Consider the following 17,675-nt stretch of genomic DNA (forward strand, 5'->3'; position numbering starts at 1 on the left):
CTGCCATTTCTTTCACTTTGCCTAAACCAAATGTGAATCTGCTGAACTGTGCATTTTCAGAGTTTCCAGCATTGTCTAATACTCCAATTTATGATTCTAACACTTATTCCGAGAACTTAGAATAGGATATTAACAGATATACTGGGCTAACATGATGTTGTGCCAGTGTTGTTAGATGTTATGAACATAGCTGTCAACCGTCCCTTCTTTGGTGGGAAACTCCCTTATCCCAGCACCATGTCCCGCTGCTGTCCTGGATTGATGATATCCTGTAAATTTCCCGGGTTTCAAAGGAAGCAGCTCCTCTCCCTCCCTCCCTGCCGGCCAGGGAGGAGGGAGGCTCCAACTGTGTTGCTTGGCTGCGTTGCTCACCCAATAAGGAGTCTAAGAACGAATGGGGGGTGGAGCTTGCATGCCTTGTGCCGATCAAATCGGCCGCGTTGCCTGGAGACTCGCCTTTGCTCAGCGCTTCCCAGCGGAGAGGTGACAGTGGTTTTCCTTGCTGCATCCCCTTTGCCGGGTTGCTGCGCTGTGGGAACCACCGCTTGAGGCTTCGTTTGGCTGCTGGCTGGGCTTTCTGCCTTTGGCTCGGAGGGGCTCAGAAGTTGAACATACCTGTGCTCGGAATCGGATGGATGTGTCATCGACGGCCCATTCACCCTTGCCGGGGAAAAGGTCTCTCTGGAGCGTGGGCACATGGCGGGGGGGGGGGGAGGAAATCCCATATTTTGGCTGCTGATCCCTTATTTTCGAGGCTGCTGGTCCCTTATTTTCAAATCTGTAAGTTGACAGCTATGGTTATGAAAGCTCCCTTTGGGCATGCACAACCTCCTTCAACACCTGCTGGGTTTATAATTTGCCTAATATGGTAAGGTTATCGGATTCTTTTCAATGAATCCGGGGACACTTTTCAACTTTGGTTGATGGAGACGGATTTTGTCAGGGGACTGATTTGTAAATCTGGGGACTTTCCCCTGGAAACAGGGACGTTTGTTAACCTTATAATATGGCAGTGTGTCTTGACACCAAGGCACCCGCATCACATTTTAAGAAGCAAAGGAAGGAAAGGCACCTGACATAAGACCTTGGAAGAGCTGTTGCCAGCTAATTTTAAAATATACAACACCAAACTAGGTGGGCCAATGACTCAGTATGATCGTTTCTTATATCCATAAGCTCATTTGAACAAAATAGCATTGGTATTTCCAACACAATCTTATCTGTAAGAACATAGGGCACTGCCTTATATCTAGTTGAATCATTAGCCCATGTAGTTCTATATTGGTTCTCAGCATCACTCCCAGGTTTGAGAGCTCCGGGGATTCCAGGCACTTAACCCAGGGTTTGTTTTCCTCAGAATGAGGGACAGTGGAGACTGCTGTGTCTGTAGGATATATGGCTTATTCACACACACACACAATCTGAGCCTACGATGGAGGGGCTGAGTCAACACCACAAGGTCTGACAACCATAGCCTTGGATTCCAGCACAGATTTCCACCTGCCACCTGCTTCTAGCTCACTAAAGGTAAAGGACCCCTGGACAGTTAAGTCCAGTCGAAGGCAACTCTGGGGTTGTGGTGCTCATCTCGCTTTCAGGACGAGGGAGCTGGCATTTGCCCAAGGGAGTGGTGCCCTAAGCTATTAGCTTGTTTAGCTTATACGTAAATCCGGCGCTGCCTATTAAAACAAACGACACACACACATCATTGACCGCAGTCAAACGTCTGGCTTTTCCTGCAGCTCAAAACCGGGGAGAAAAGAAAGCAAAAGCAACCCCCAAAACAAACGCAATACACCACCCATGGTGGGAACGTCTCCAAAACGTGACCTAAGCTTTTGTAAGAGCTCCCTGACTTCCATTGCTTTTCAGCTCCCTGAACGATAGTAGCAGGAAGAAGGCGGGAGCGGGGCAGGGAAGGGGACGATACCCGACTTTAGAACTTTCCCCGTACTTTATGACGCTCATAGTGGGAAACCCCACGCCCACTTTTCTCTATGGTTTTCGTGAAGCAAGAGCGGGACCGGAAGAGAGTGGGAGGGAGGGAACCGGAAAAGAGGGACGAGAGAAAGGCATGCTCTGTGCGCATGCCCCTTCAGCCGACGGCGGTTTCTTTTGAACGGCACCGTTGCTCCCTTCCTCATGGAGCTCACCGACGTCCCGCCGCGTTGTGCCCGGCCTGTCTTGACAGGTAGCGGCCCAGCGGAGAGGCGGCCTCTTGTCAGGCCTCCCAGTGGGGATGGGGGAGCCTCTGGAGCGCTTTCCCCACGTGTGCGGGGCTTTTTGTCGCCTTGGACTGGCGACGGGGAGGTGGGGGGCGCCCTCAGGCAGAATACTTTTTCCAGCTTGGGGCGAAAGCTGGGCCTACGAAGGAGGCAGACGCGCGGGGTTTGCAGCCTTTTCTCTCCCCCTCGCGGTCGCCCACCCGCTTCTTCCTAAGGCATGTGCTTGAAGTTAACCCTTGGGGGCTCACTAGAAATGTTTGGGGGGCGGGAGCCTCCAGATCAAGGTCAGGAGCCCCTCTCCGCTCAGCCCCCCCCGCTCGTTTTCCATGGCTGACTGTATAATGTAACAGACCGCATGCTGTGTACCCAGTTTCTTAAAGGTAAAGGGTAAAGGGACCCCTAACCATTAGGTCCAGTTGTGACCGACTCTGGGGTTGCGGCGCTCATCTCACTTTATTGGCCGAGGGAGCCGGCGTACAGCTTCCGGGTAATGTGGCCAGCATGACTAAGCTGCTTCTGGTGAACCAGAGCAGCGCACGGAAACGCCGTTTACCTTCCCGCTGGAGCAGTACCTATTTATCTACTTGCACTTTGAGGTTCTTTCGAACTGCTAGGTTGGCAGGAGCAGGGACCGAACAACGGGAGCTCACCCCATCATGGGGATTCGAACCGCCGACCTTCTGATCGGCAAGTCCTAGGCTCTGTGGTTTAACCCACAGTACCACCCGTGTCCCTACCCAGTTTCTTAAGGGCTTAAAAATAATAAATTCCCATTTTAAACAGTACTGAATACAGTCATACCTCGCTTCAGGTTGTGCATTTTCAGGTTACGGACACACTGAAACCCGGAAGTACCGGAACGAGTTACTTCCGGGTTTCAGCATTCACACATTCACACAAGTGTTAAATCGCGTTTTGTGCATGTGCAGAAGCGCCGAATCGCAACCCGCATGTGCGCAGACACAGCGCTGCGGGTTGTGGACGTGCCTTCCACACGGATCACGTTTGCAACCCGAGCATCCACTGTATACCTTCCTTTTTGTACAATGTTGATACTTCCTTAATGGTGGTAGTGGTGATTTATTAAATTTCTATACAGCCCAGTATCGGAACAACAAGCTAACCTCCCCCTCCCCCCAAAAAATGCATAGTAACAAACTATGCACACACACACACCCCAGTTTAAAAGGCACTTATATAACCAGTCAAAGGCCTAATTGCAGTGTCCTGGGCTGCCCAGATGACAAGGCCCCCCATTGGCCTCACTGATGTGGTTAAAAGGAAAGCAGAGCAATGCATTTGGCGGCAGCTTGGCTGTAGGAGTTGCCAGAAGGAGGCATACAAGATGCTATGCAACCATCTTAGGCACTCCTCTGGATTTGCGTTGGGTTTACTCCTTAGTCTTTTCTTCACTCAAGGATGTCCCACAAGGCAGTGAGTAAGAACAACTATATGCATATGATGTAAAGCAGGAATTAACTGATGTAATTCTATGGAAATAATTGAGACACTGCACCCTGAAAGTGGCAATCCAAAGATTATTCAACATTTCGTACTATTTAGACAGGAGTGCCTGGCGTGCTCTGGTCCATGGGGTCACGAAGAGTCGGACACGACTAAACAACAACAACTATTTAGATCTTTCTCTTTTTTTTATTCCTTTATAGGTGTTGTAGCCTATGTTGAAGTATGGTCATCCAGCAGAACAGAAAACTACTCTAAAAGTTTTACTCAACAACTTATTGATATGGGAGCAAAAGTAAGTTACTCTTTTTTGAAGAAAGCAGAATTGGTTACACATTGTAACAATTGTTGCTACCTAAGAATATCAATGAATTCAACCACACTCCCCTGTGTGTTGGACTGTGGCCAAGGTGTATAGTAAAGCGCTTTAGAATTAATCAGCTTGTTTTTCTGCCTAAATAAAATATGTTAATAATTGACACATTTTTAAAAGCTGCACATTATTTGCTTACCTAGTAAAGTGGTGTGTCATAATGTATTGCTTTTCATTCAGGTCGGAGCTAAACAGTACAAACTGAGAGCATTTGCAGATGATTTAGTTTTAACTCTACAAGAGCCAGACACTAGTACGAGAAGAGTCTTAGAGTTAATACAAGTATTTGGTCAAGTAGCAGGTTTTAAGCTGAACAAACAGAAAACGAAAGTACTGGATAAAAATTTAACAGTTGCAGAAAGAGAGAAATTCCAGAGTGAAACTGGTTTAACGGTAGCAAAGAAGGTGAAATACCTGGGGATAAATTTGACATCCAAGAATGTGAATCTATTTAAAGATAACTATGAGAAATGCTGGGCAGAAGTGAAAAAAGATTTAGAAATATGGTCAAGTTTGAGACTTTCCTTGTTAGGCCGAATTGCTGTTATCAAGATGAATGTTTTGCCGAGAATGCTATTTCTGTTTCAAACATTGCAGATTGTGGATAAAATGGATTGTTTCAAGAGGTGGCAAAAAGATATATCTAGATTTGTCTGGCAGGGCAAAAAGCCCAGAATAAAATTTAAGATACTAACTGATGCAAAAGAAAGAGGGGGGTTTGCCCTGCCGGACTTAAAACTGTACTACGAATCAGCGGCTTTTTGCTGGCTGAAAAATTGGCTGCTTCTTGAAAATACAGATATTTTGGATTTGGAAGGGTTCAATAATAGATTTGGCTGGCATGCATATATGTGGTATGACAAGGTTAAAATCCACCAAGGTTTCAAAAACCATATTGTTAGAAAAGCCCTATACAATGTATGGATTAGGTACAAAGACTTGTTGGAAAACAAAACCCCCAGGTGGTTGTCACCGATGGAAGCAAAGGAAGTGAAAAAATTAAATATGGAATCCAAATGGCCGAAATATTGGGAAATTATAGAGTATGAGGAGGGAAAAGTTAAATTGCAGAGTTATGAGAAATTGAAGTCTAAGGTAAGAGACTGGCTTCATTATTACCAGATAAATGAAGTTTTTAAACAGGACAGGAAAATTGGCTTCCAGGTGGAGAGGTCGAAACTAGAAACAGAGCTTTTGGAACCCAGTACTAAGAATTTGTCAAGAATGTATAACTTGCTGTTGAAATGGAACACACAGGACGAGATGGTTAAATCAGCTATGATTAAATGGGCACAAGACATTGGACATGACATTATGTTTGCTGACTGGGAACAGTTATGGACCACCAGTATAAAGTTCACGGCATGTAATGCCTTAAGAGAGAATATTATGAAAATGATTTATAGGTGGTACATGACCCCAGTCAAGCTTGCAAAAATTTATCATTTGCCCAATAACAAATGCTGGAAATGTAATGAAACAGAAGGTACTTTCTATCACCTTTGGTGGACGTGCCCAAAGATTAAGGCTTTCTGGGAAAGGATTTATAATGAAATGAAAAAGGTGCTTAAATGCACTTTTGTGAAGAAACCAGAAGCCTTTCTCCTGGGCATGGTAGGCCAACTGGTGTCAAAGAAAGATAGGACGTTTTTTATGTATGCGACAACAGCAGCAAGAGTACTTTTAGCAAAGTACTGGAAGGCACAAGAACTACCCACACTGGAAGAATGGCAGACGAAGGTGATTGACTACATGGGACTGGCTGAGATGACCGGCAGAATCCGCGACCAAGGGAAAGAGACGGTGGAAGAAGATTGGAAGAAATTTAAAGTTTATCTTAAGAACTGTTGTAAAATTAATGAGTGTTAAAATGTTTTGAGTAATGCAAAATAGAATTGCAGTGATAAACAACTGGACATGAGAAAAAGGATTTAAAGGAAGTGTTATAAGTAATTAAAATCAGGGGTTGCTGGAAAGATTTAAAACAGGGATGCAGAAAAAGGAGGTATGGGGAAGTCGCTGAAAGAAGGTTTAAAGAAAAGAAGGTTAAGAAATTATACGTGTTTATATGTTTGTTTGTTTATGTATTGTTTTGTATTGTCTTTTAATATGTGTTGAAAAATTAATAAAAATTTATTTAAAAAAAACATAATGTATTGCTTTTCAGTACAACTTATAGGGAGATACTTTATGTTCTTATGTTCTATAGGTTTCTAAGACTTTCAACAAGCAAGTGACCCACGTAATCTTTAAAGAAGGACTCTCCTCCACATGGAATAGAGCTCAGAAGGCTGGGATAAAACTAGTATCAGTGCTTTGGGTTGAAAAGTAAGTACTGCCAGTATCTGTAGACTGCTTTTCACCATAGATGAAAGCAATTTGAAGAACAATCAGTAAAACAGTTATTCAGCCATATAATGTGGCATTTAAAGCAAACAAAAAAACATGGGTTAAAAAAACCATAAATTTCCTAGTTAAGTATAATACAACACACTTAAAATGTCAACAGAATAGAAAGCTCTTCAAGTGCCTGAAGTTCAACAGGCTGCAAGGTATACCTGATCTCAGCTGAGAGGGAGTTTCTCAGAGTTGGGCCTGCACTGCTGTGACTCCTAGTGGCTGCAAGGAATATGTTGGAGACATGGATGACCACAAACAGTGACTCCCTTGAAGACCTCAGTGATCTGGCAGGGATATAAGAAATCAGGTGGTTTTTAAGGTATCCTGGACCTGAGTTGTTAATGGCCTTGTAAATTAATACAGTTAACCTTGAACTTAGCCCAGTAATATATTGGCAGCCAGTGCGAGCTTTTAAGGAAGGGAGTTATGGGCTGCTGGTAGTTTGTGCCCACCAACAGTCTACCTTGAGTAAAAATTAGTTGAATACAACCAAGTCTTGAGGTTACCAATGCATGAATCACCATGGCCTGGCAATCCCTGTCCTGGAAAAGCCAAAGTTGGCATATCAGCTATAGCTGAAAAAAGGCAGCCCTACCCATTGAGACTGCTGTAGCACAAGTAACAGAGATGGGTACAGGAACACCTCCAAACAATGAACCTTTTGTTTCAGAGGCAACTGGCCAATCTCCAGGGTATGAAGGGGGAAATACTGAAAGCAGAATGCTAGTAGCATCAGTGGGGGTGTCAAAAATGCAGTATGTAGTTGCATATTTGAATAAAATGGTGGCAAGCAACAACTGCTGGCGACAATTATGCAAGATCCAAGCTGAGCCTCTCAAAGGAGGCACACATTGGGGAGAACTCATAGCTCAGAAGTAGTACATGTGTGTTGCTTGCAGAAGGTCCCAAGTTCAATCCTTAGCATTGCCAGTTAACAGCATCTTGGATACCACAGCTAAGGAAGACCTTGGAGAGCTACTACCAATCAGAGTAGTAGACAATACTGGACTAGATGGCCGAATCATCCCGTGACAGAAGTATATATGTAGGTATCAAGTATTTTTTCTTAAACAAAATGTTTAAGAAGAAGATAAATGGTACAGTGAAATTCAATGTAAACTACAAGTGTGTGTGTCTGTGTGTGTGCGCGTGCGCATAAAATAAGGATTTAATTTTTGTAATCTTTAGAGACATAAGCCTGACATGGGCACAGGATATGTCAAAAGGATGGGGGGGAAAGTAAAGTATAATGATTTCTTATTTGGTGTTTTAGAAACAAGTGTATTCAATTTACCCAATTCTTAAGTAGGTTATCTTGCTCTTTATCTGTGCAGGCTGTTGGCTTTGATAGCTGATCTTGCTTTAATTATTTATTTTGTGGTGCACCAATGCAATCTGTCAAATGTTTTCATGACTGTATATATTTTCAACTTCATTAGTAAAATATACCAGATGTCTGGGGTATATTTATAATGTGTATGCTTTACAACTGTAAGATCACTAGGTGTCACTAGAAGTGCATTGTTCAGCTACTTAAATTTTTTTTGCTGTTATCTCATAGTTTTGTAATCTGAGTTTTATATCAAGAGATTGCAAATCAGGGATTTTCAAACTTCCTACCTGAAGGGGAACACTTTTCTGTGTTAACTTCTTTGTTGTGGAACACCCCTGTTGCAGAGTGTTCTGTGGCGTAGTTGAAGATGTGCTCTCAGTTCTCCCAGGGCAGTGGATGAGCTTGTTTATTTATAAAGTTTATTGATTACCTAATCAACAAAAGTTTTCTGGGAAGTTCATAACAGGTTCTGACATAACTGAAACATGAAAATATTAGAACGTTAATTGAAACACTGTTACCTTGGAGAACTGATGTTATTTGAGAACAACCCAGCAGTAACCTGCAGTTTAGATCCCTTCAGGATCAGCCCTCCCAGTAGCCCCTTTCATTTCTGTTTTGCTGCGGCAATACAAAAACTGGGTGGGATTAAACTAATAAGCCCTGTCGGCAGAAGTCCTATGCAAGAACTTTGACTTTCATAATGGGGCTTTTCCCTCTCCTCCCTCCAAAATTGGCTTGGGTGGGGGTTCAGGAGAACTCCCAACACAGTGTGCAAGGGGAGGAGGAGGAGTATCGTTTCCCCTGGCAAGCCTAAATGCTTGCTGTGATGGAATGATAGCCTTAGTGCAATGCTGAATTCCTGTGGATGCTTAACGTTTAACAATAATAAACTAACAGTTTAGTATTGCTAAACTCTAAACATTACGGTATTTGCTTCTGTGGTAAAGCAGCACAGGCATTCTGCAAGGCCATTTCACTATAGAAAGACCCTACAACAGATGGTATTGGAAAGCCACAACAGTGAAATCAGGAAGAGGTTGATGCCCTAGGGGTGGCAGTGATAGCTGCTGGTCTGTCTTAGGAGGCAGGATGTTTTGCCTTGAACCTGGAAGGGCCCACAACAAAACATTACAGTTGTGAAGTGCTCGTATTCAGAGATCCAGCCAGGATCTTCCCCAAAAGAAGTTATTCAACATGTTCTGTCTTCATTGAGCTACTTTGAGATCTCTCCCACTAAAATATGCCTTGTATGTATACAAAGCTTAGAATTTTTCCAAGCATCTTGACACCCCCCCCCTTTAGTGCAGTTTCACCTGTAGTGTCTAAAGAAGAATAGACATTCGGAAAATGAGTTTCTTGGTAACGTGATCATATGATGAGTAAAGTTTGGCAATGGAGGACAGTTCTTTCTAAATATTTTCTAAATAGGCTTTAGAAAAACCCTAATTTTTTGGAGTGCAGATTGGACAATAGTGCTGCAGTGTAACATAGTAACAGTTCAAGCCCATTATTAGAAAACTGGCAGTTCAGATGCTCTGTGAAGTGTTCACATCATTCATCACACAAAATTCAGGTCATAAACTCTTAGATACTGAAAATTTATACCTGCTTTGGGTGAGAAATATTGACCCTGTGTGTTCTTAGAAAATACTTGTCAAGACCATTTGATCCATAATGAAATGCTTACACTGAAAACACTTTCATGTGAAAATTAGCTTTTTGCACTTGGACCGATCATAGCTTGCAATTTATATATAAAAAGTCCATAATCTCTGAAGCTTCTGTAACAGATCTATGGATTCCTAGGATAGGCTGTAGATAAAGGCATAGTGGCTGGGAAGAAACGTATCTGTTAGACCACATTGCAAATATTTTGTTTTGCTTTCTGTTACTGCCTGCTGTGTGTGGATTTTCAAATTTGTCTTGGTTGGTTTGACTAGATTAGGCATGACATGAAGGATTGAAACTTTTTGGCATGCTCACAGATAGGGAAGCTACAGCCATGCATGTTAGCAAGAGGTTAGCTGGGCAATTTTATGTTCCTGAGTTTTCAGGACTGAAGAAATGACTGATAAAAGTGTAAGTATTAGAAATAGTGTATGTTCTCTCATTGAAATTCCAGTGCTTGTTGTTTCAAAAGAGTAGGAGAGACCAAGGATGCTCACTTTGAACATAAAACAGAGTGACTGACATTTAAGCCTTGCCAGAAGGGCTTTGTCTTGAACTCTGGGTGCCAGCAAAACTAAGGAATGTGACCCCTGTCCTTCCTATCCAGTGCCTAAATTACTAGTTTATTTACAGCTTTGTGCTCTATCTTCATTCTAATGAATATAAATAGAAATTGTAGCATGTTAAACATCCCTTTTACAAGCAGGCGAGTGGTTCATATGGTGATCTGAGCTTTCTAGAAAAGAAATATAACTAAGGGATTTTAGATATGATGGAAGGAACAGATGAGAAGTAAACTATAGAATTGTAGAGTTGGAAGAGATCCAAAGGGTCATCTAGTTCAATGCAGGAATCACAGCTAAATAATCCCTGACAGATGGGCATCTTAACCTCTATTTAGAAAACTCCAGTAAAGGAGAATCCATCACCTTCTGAGGTTCGAGCCCTACCCTTTTGAGCAAGATACCCTCTAGGGCAGGCAGATGCAAACTCCAGCCCTTCACATGTTTGGGACTACAACTCCCATCATCCCTGACCACTGGTCCTGTTAGCTAGGCATGATGGGAATTGTAGTCCCAAACATCTGGAGGGCCGGAGTTTGCCTATGCCTGCTCTAGGGGTTGTGGCCAGCTGTGGCTTTGCAACCAAATTTTACACTAAAGATATATATGAATTCATTTTTGTTTTGTTTTGCTCAGATGCCGAGAAGCTGGAGCACATGTTGATGAGTCACTGTATCCTGCAATAAATACTAATGAAGGGTTATCTCAATTTTTTAAAAAGGTGTGTATATAGCTTCCTAATGGTCTTGAATGTAACCTTTAATTTTTATTTCAAATTGATCCTAATTAATCTTTGGTTGTCTGAAAGTTATCAGTGGGTTGAGTGCTTAAAATTTAGCACAGGTGTTCCAAAGTCCAACTTACCTATAAGTGACCTGCGGTTCAGGTAGTGGTGTTTACTAACATTCTAGCCTTGCACCCTGAGAAAATTATCTGGTAATGTTTGTTATTAACATTGCAGTTATCAGCTGCCCCCCTCAACCTTCTTTTTGCCTCCATAAATTTATGGTGGGTCACTCAACTTCTCATATGAAGCCAAAATGTCTGTAGCCTGTTTTTTTAAAAAATTATTATTATTATTATTATTATAGGTCAGTATGGGATGTGCAAAACCCACCCTTTGGAGTGTTTCAGTTTATCTTACTCAGCAGGCTTTATGTAGATTTCCAAGAGAGTATCTCCTTAAAATAAAATAAAAAAGCTGCTCATGCAGCGTTCCTGCAGTTTTGAAATTGCGTACTTATAGGAGGAAACCAGTGCACACATGCTGACAAGACTGCTAGATATGGGTAGGAATGTTTTGGCGGCTGTGCTGTGGCTTGGTGGAAATATATTATACCTTATATACAGTATTTCTATCTTCCCATATCCTGTGAGAAATGTGAAAGAAGTATTATTTCTTAGATTTATGAATGCTTTAAATATTTTGTTGTTGTTGTTTCATAGCACAAATGCATGCAGCCCAAAGACGTTGTTAGAAAAGCTCCGGAAAATGACAAGAGACTACAAAAAAGGATTGATGTTCTGACTAAAGAGTTAGCTATACAAAAAGCAGCAACAGGCAAGTATAAAACCTGTTCTAATGCACTGAAAAGAAATACTGGGATTTTCAAAAACTTGAGGATGGTCTTAAGGAATGGTTTTTCAATTGTAATTGAAACTAATATCAAGAAGTGGAGGCCCCTGTGAAATTTGTAGGGTCAGATAAACCATGAGAAGGGAGAAGGCAAATGTCTTCCTTCACTATTTTGTTCCTCTTTCTTGTCTTTCCCTACTAATTGATCATTTGTGGAGGAAAGAGGAACAGGAGCAACTAAATTTTCCACAAACTTGTTTCTCTATAACTTTCTCAAATCCTCCCCAATGGCCAGTTTGGGGTCAACGTGCTCTGAATCCTTTGATTTCCCACTCTGCAGTCTCTGGTTAGAAAGGAGAAACTCAGGCATGCTCAGCTGTCATACATAGTTCTAGTCTCTGTTCTGGGCCAGCCTCCTCTGCACTCCTCTCTTTGGCTGGATATATTTCTGTGTCCAGGGCAGCTGTCTACCAGCTCCATCTGGTACACAGGCTGAGACCCTACCTGCCCACAGACTGTCTCGCCAGAGTTGTGCATGCTCTTGTTATCTTCTGCTTGGACTACTGCAATGCGCTCTACGTGGGGCTACCTTTGAAGGTGATCCGGAAACTACAACTAATCCAGAATGTGGCAGGTAGACTGATGACTGGGAGTGGCCGCCGAGAACATATAACACCGGTCCTGAAAGACGTACATTAACTCCCAGTACGTTTCCGAGCACAATTCAAAGTCTTGGTGCCGACCTTTAAAGCCCTAAACAGCCTCAGCCCAGTATAACTGAAGGAGCGTCTCCAACCCCGTTGTTTAGCCCAGACACTGAGGTCCATATCTGAAGGCCTTCTGGTGGTTCTCTCCCTGCGAGAAGTGAGGTTACAGGGAACAAGGCAGAGGGCCTTTTTAGTAGTGGTGCCTGCCCTGTGGAACGTCCTCCCATCAGATGTCAAGGAAATAAACAACTATCTGACTATCTGACTTAGAAGACATCTAAAGGCAGCCCTGTTAAGGGAAGTTTTTATGTTTGATGTTGTATTGTGTTTTTGATATTCTGTTGGGAGCCTCCAAGAGTGGCTGGGGAAACCTAACCAGATGGGAGAGGTGGAAATAAATTATTACTATTATTACTATTATTTCCTGGAATCAGTAAGCTACAATAAAGTATATGTGCTTCACCCACATTCAGAACCAACTCTGAGCAAGCAAGGGAGCAGTTTTTGACAGACACTCCAAAGTTTTTCTACAAGGGTAATGAGACCCAGATAGCCAACCTTCCTCACCACTACCCATGTTAGACACTCAGCCTTTCCATACTGTGGAATTCTATAGGATATTATAAATCAGATAACTTACGTTCGGAATAATATTTTCTGTTAAGGTTTCTCCAGAATTAGTGCCTTTTTAAAAAGTCTGGTGTAGGCCTTCATCTAGCAGCAGCAATCTATATATAGAAATAGTTTTCCTTGCATGGATTAGCTGCAGCACAAATGCCAAAGTTAGCTACACATAATAGGGAAATCTGCATCCAGCATCTAGTTTCCATGTGCATTTCTCCCTCTCTCCCCCCCCCCCCCGCCTTTTTGGGCTCTGCCTGATTGATCAGTAAGTTTTAAGTAAAATAATTATTAGCAGATAAAATTCCCATACAGTGGTACCTCTGGTTACATATGCTTCAGGTTACAGACTCCACTAACCCAGAAATAGTGCTTCAGGTAAAGAACTTTGCTTCAGGATGAGAACAGAAATCGTGCTCCGGCAGCGCAGCAGCAGCAGGAGGCCCCATTAGCTAAAGTGGTGCTTCAGGTTAAGAACAGTTTCAGGTTAAGTACGGACCTCCGGAACGAATTAAGTACTTAACCCGAGGTACCACTGTAGTTTCTTTAGCAGTGACAAAAGTATTGGCAGAAGTAGATAGGACCAGGAAATAGCTGGTGAAATACCAGCCTGATCTTAATTTCCATTGTTGGGTTAGCATGTGTTGCTTATCCCACCTCATATCCCTATATTGTAGTGCAGGCTTCCTCAAACTCGGCCCCCCAGGTGTTTTTGGCCTACAACTCCCATCATCCCTAGCTAGCAGGACCAGTGGTCAGGGATGATGGGAATTGTAGTCTCAAAACATCTGGAGGGCCAAGTTTGAGGAAGCCTGTTGTAATGCAGTAGTAGCTAATGTGAACACCTCCCTATGTTCTTGGACTCCATCAGTTTCAGCCAGCATGGCCAATAGTGAGGGACTGTAGGAATCGGAGTCCAATAACTTGTAGACAACACCACATTGACTGCCTCTGTTGTATTGCATGTGTTTGGTTCTTTTATCGACTGACTGAATCTGTCATGTTTCAAGTTTAATCTCTTGGCCACAATAAACTGAATTAAATATTGAATTGGATGAATGTTGTGTCCTATGGGAGGCTATAGCTGATTGGCTAGAACCATGAACCAGAGTGATACTGTGAGGAGGTGAAGATACACTGCAGCATTCTAGTTGTGTTTCCCACTTGTTTAGATACGTTTGGAAAGTTTTTGGAAACTTGCCCAAAACCTGTAGCTATAAAATTGTATAAAATTAGCTTTTCAAAATGTTACGTTGAATATTGCCATTGAATATTTAATCCGCCTTATAATTTGCCTTTTAGAAACAGATGCACCGGTTTTGTTATTTAAAGATGATGGTTCATTAGTCTACAGCCCAGCAAGTAAAATAAAGTATCAGTGCAGAGCAATGGAGAAAAGAATAAAAGAAATGAAGGAGAAAAGAGAAAATCTTTCCCCTACTGGTATGATTCTATGTTTCTTGTGATTTGTGAAAGGGCAAAAATTATTTTACTTTTTTACTGCTGATGTTTTCTGGGCATTGTCACCATTTTGCCAGTATTTTGCCCCTGAACCAGACTATAGTGCTGGAAACATACTGATATATTTTGTTATTTTGTGTAAAACACCTGAGTTTGATGTCTTAAGTTTTGCAGCTTATTCATGTGTATGTTCTCTAAACCCATACATATTGAAGCCTTGTTTACTTTGCTCCTAATATAAATAAGTATGAGAAAAATTGCATTAAGCTTTACAGTAAGTGTTGTGATGGGATGTGAAAGTTTTCCTAGACCCAAGAACATGTTACTTTTTTGTTCTAAACTAGCACATTTATATTTATTTTAATCATAAATAGACTTTTTTCTTTTCATGTTTTCTCCTTCTCTGCAAAATCAAAAAGCAGAAACCAGTAGAAGTGTGGGGAATATTCTGCCTGTCAGATCTAGATTTAAGAACTCCTCTAAGCTGTTAACAATCCCTCATTGAAGACAGACAAGTCTCTCAGTAGCTTTATGACTATTAAATACTGAACACTTAACACATCTAAAATATTTAAAACTAATTTGAATTTCTAAAAGGCTTGTAAATATAGTACTATATAGTAGTATGGTGTTTGTATTAACACATTAGTATTTAATAAATCTATTTGTTCTGTACCTTAACATGTATTGAAATACAAAAATTGAATCTGTGAATTATTTAGCTAATTATTTGCACTTTTAGCTTCACAGATGTCTCAGGGATCTGACTCTAGTTCTAATCCAGCAATGCATGAATCAATTCTTGTTTCTACCAGTTCAGCTTGCGCATTGTCATCAGGTAAAAGGAGGGGGGGACTTCTAGTATTCATGTGTAAAAATTAAAACATAAATATAAAATATTGTCTCATGTTAGATAGTATATTGTAAATAAGATGTTTTAACGCTGCATATGAGATTAAATTGGCTATGTGGCCTCTTTCCAGGCTTGCATCAGTGGACATGGTGTGTATGATGCTGTAGTCATACAAAGGTTAAGGACTGCATGGGATGTTTTACTGAAGAGAGCTGTTGAAATAGACTTTTCTCAGTTATGAGGGGGAAATGCTAAGTTTCTTGATGCTCTAGTATTTCTAATTGTAAGCATAAAAGTATGACTTTTTAAGTCTCTTGCCTTGTTCAAAGCTTCAAAGTAATTTGTGATACAAAGTAATCACAGGAATTAACCAGACACAAGTTACTTGTTGCCAGAGGGTGCAATTTTGCTCGCAAGGCCATATTCACCAAACCTTGTCCACCCAACCATCAGCTGAAATTAGTGGGGATTAAAGCCTCTGTCAAAAATAACTGAATAGTGTTGTGCCGATTTCTTTGAATCGTCTTTAAGATGCTGGTTGTTTTCTGCTTTTAATGCAATGTTAATTGCTTTCTGCTTTAGGAGAGAGCAGTGACCATTTAAACTCAAGTTTCACTAACTTGTTGGGAAATTCTAAAAGCAAGAACCTGAAAAAGGAATCTAGCAAATGTGTGCCTGAAGTTGAAGGAGCCAGAGAAGTGCTAGGCAGTTCTCCAGTTTACGCAGGTGACCCTAAACACACAACTCTGAAAGAATCTAGTGGCAAACATTTAAGAAATACATTTTGCTTGGAAGATGGCTTGCTTCCCACAATGGCGAAAGCTGAAATGTCCTCTGCAGAGAAACACAGTGAAATGAAGGATTGCTTTACAGCTAAGACTGGAAGTCACCTTTTCCAGACAAACAATGAGTACAGACTGTCTTCGGAAAAACTGGACCACTTGGAATTTGCTGAAAGTAGCAGCAACTATCACATAAATTCAGAAAGTGAGCTACCTTCAGTTAATCAAAGTCTTTCTCTGGTAACAACTGAATGTTCTTCCACTGGCAGAAAGCCAAGGAAACCAAGGAGGAGATCAAGAATTGGATTGAATACCTCTGTAATACGTGAGAGTGATTCTCAGAATGAGTTCTTGAAATCAGTGCTCACACCTGTTAAGTGTGCTAAAGACCAAGATACTTCTTTTGAAGATTATTTTTCACCTTCTAACGGTAATAAGCATAAAAGTAGAGTTAGCCTTCCTTTTCAATGCCTGCAGAAATCACAGAGTCCTGAGCCAGTGTTGCAAGGGTCAAGTAAAACCACTGCGGTATGTAGCAAAAAGAGGAAAAGGGTGGCTGAGATTAATGAGAATACTACAAGTAGTGACTGCATGCTGTCTGTACTCCCTTGGAGTAAAGAAAGTGAAACTTTAAAGTGCATGTCAAAAAGGACAAAAGGAGGCACTGAAGAGACCCCAGACTGTCTTCCAAAGCCCAGCATTCAGGAAAAAAACTCCACACCCAATATAAATAGATGCTTTCCCACAACTGGTAAGTTGCTTCAAAGAATGAACATCCAGAGGTAAAACCCTGTAAGCTACTTAAAAGCATTTGAGAATCTTCATTCTGAAGTGTAGATTGAGAGAGATTTGTTGTTGTTGTTGAGAACACATATTGGTGGAAGAAGACTTCCGTATACATGGTATCAATATTTTGAGTGGGGAAAACGGCAACAGAAAATACTTTTTAGAGGCCTAGATTTGGAAAACAAATGGAGTGAGAATAAGAGGCTTTTTGATAGTACTCCATAAATGTTTTTGTAACCTCATTGTTACAAAATCCACTCCACCAGCCCGGTAGTCCAGCTCTGGCACAGAAATAGGGCCTGATCCTGTGGACCCTCCAACAAAATAGGGGGTGGGATTTGGATGCATCAGTATTGTGCCCCTGGAGCTTTCTGCAGGTTCCGTGAGGTTTTGCTGTCTACATGAAGTTAATGTGTTTTTCAAAGTGGAATCAATTTCTTATAAAATCTAATGCTACCAAGAGTTCTTGAATGGTAGAAATCCGAATTACTGTACCAAATTTGGCAGGTACCATTTTTTAAAAGATATATACATCATGGGGAATCTTCAGCATTTGACTTCCTAAGTATATTATTTACTGTATATTATATTATTGTAAGAATCACATTCTTTGAATTACTGAGATTTTAAGGCCTTGATGCTTGGGTGAGTGGAAGTTGTTTCGTGGTCATGTGTTTTATGTTAAATAGGATTTAATGTTTAGGGCTTGCATACTTCAATAATTTCAAGCAAAATACAATGTATAGTGCATATACACTCTTGTGTATGGGAAGTCTTGTTTAGTCAAGTGAAAGTGGGGGTAAACAAGTGAAAATGAATCATATGCAGTTACATGTGTTTTGTGAATTGAATTTTTAAAA

General features: G+C 41.3%; 1 protein-coding gene across 1 annotated transcript in view; it reads left to right on the top strand.

The window, feature by feature from the left end:
- The first annotated feature begins 2,083 nt into the window (after positions 1 to 2,083).
- Positions 2,084 to 17,675, top strand: part of MCPH1 (microcephalin 1) — a 107,357-nt gene continuing 91,765 nt past the window's right edge. The window contains exons 1-8 of the mRNA XM_053380829.1: positions 2,084 to 2,191; positions 3,893 to 3,984; positions 6,272 to 6,390; positions 10,666 to 10,750; positions 11,476 to 11,590; positions 14,236 to 14,376; positions 15,137 to 15,232; positions 15,830 to 16,780. Coding sequence (XP_053236804.1) covers positions 2,143 to 2,191; positions 3,893 to 3,984; positions 6,272 to 6,390; positions 10,666 to 10,750; positions 11,476 to 11,590; positions 14,236 to 14,376; positions 15,137 to 15,232; positions 15,830 to 16,780 — 1,648 coding nt within the window. The 5' untranslated portion in view covers positions 2,084 to 2,142. The remainder of the gene's footprint in view (positions 2,192 to 3,892; positions 3,985 to 6,271; positions 6,391 to 10,665; positions 10,751 to 11,475; positions 11,591 to 14,235; positions 14,377 to 15,136; positions 15,233 to 15,829; positions 16,781 to 17,675) is intronic.

The sequence above is a fragment of the Podarcis raffonei genome, chromosome 3, assembly GCF_027172205.1.
Source record: "Podarcis raffonei isolate rPodRaf1 chromosome 3, rPodRaf1.pri, whole genome shotgun sequence".
Lineage (NCBI taxonomy): Eukaryota > Metazoa > Chordata > Lepidosauria > Squamata > Lacertidae > Podarcis > Podarcis raffonei.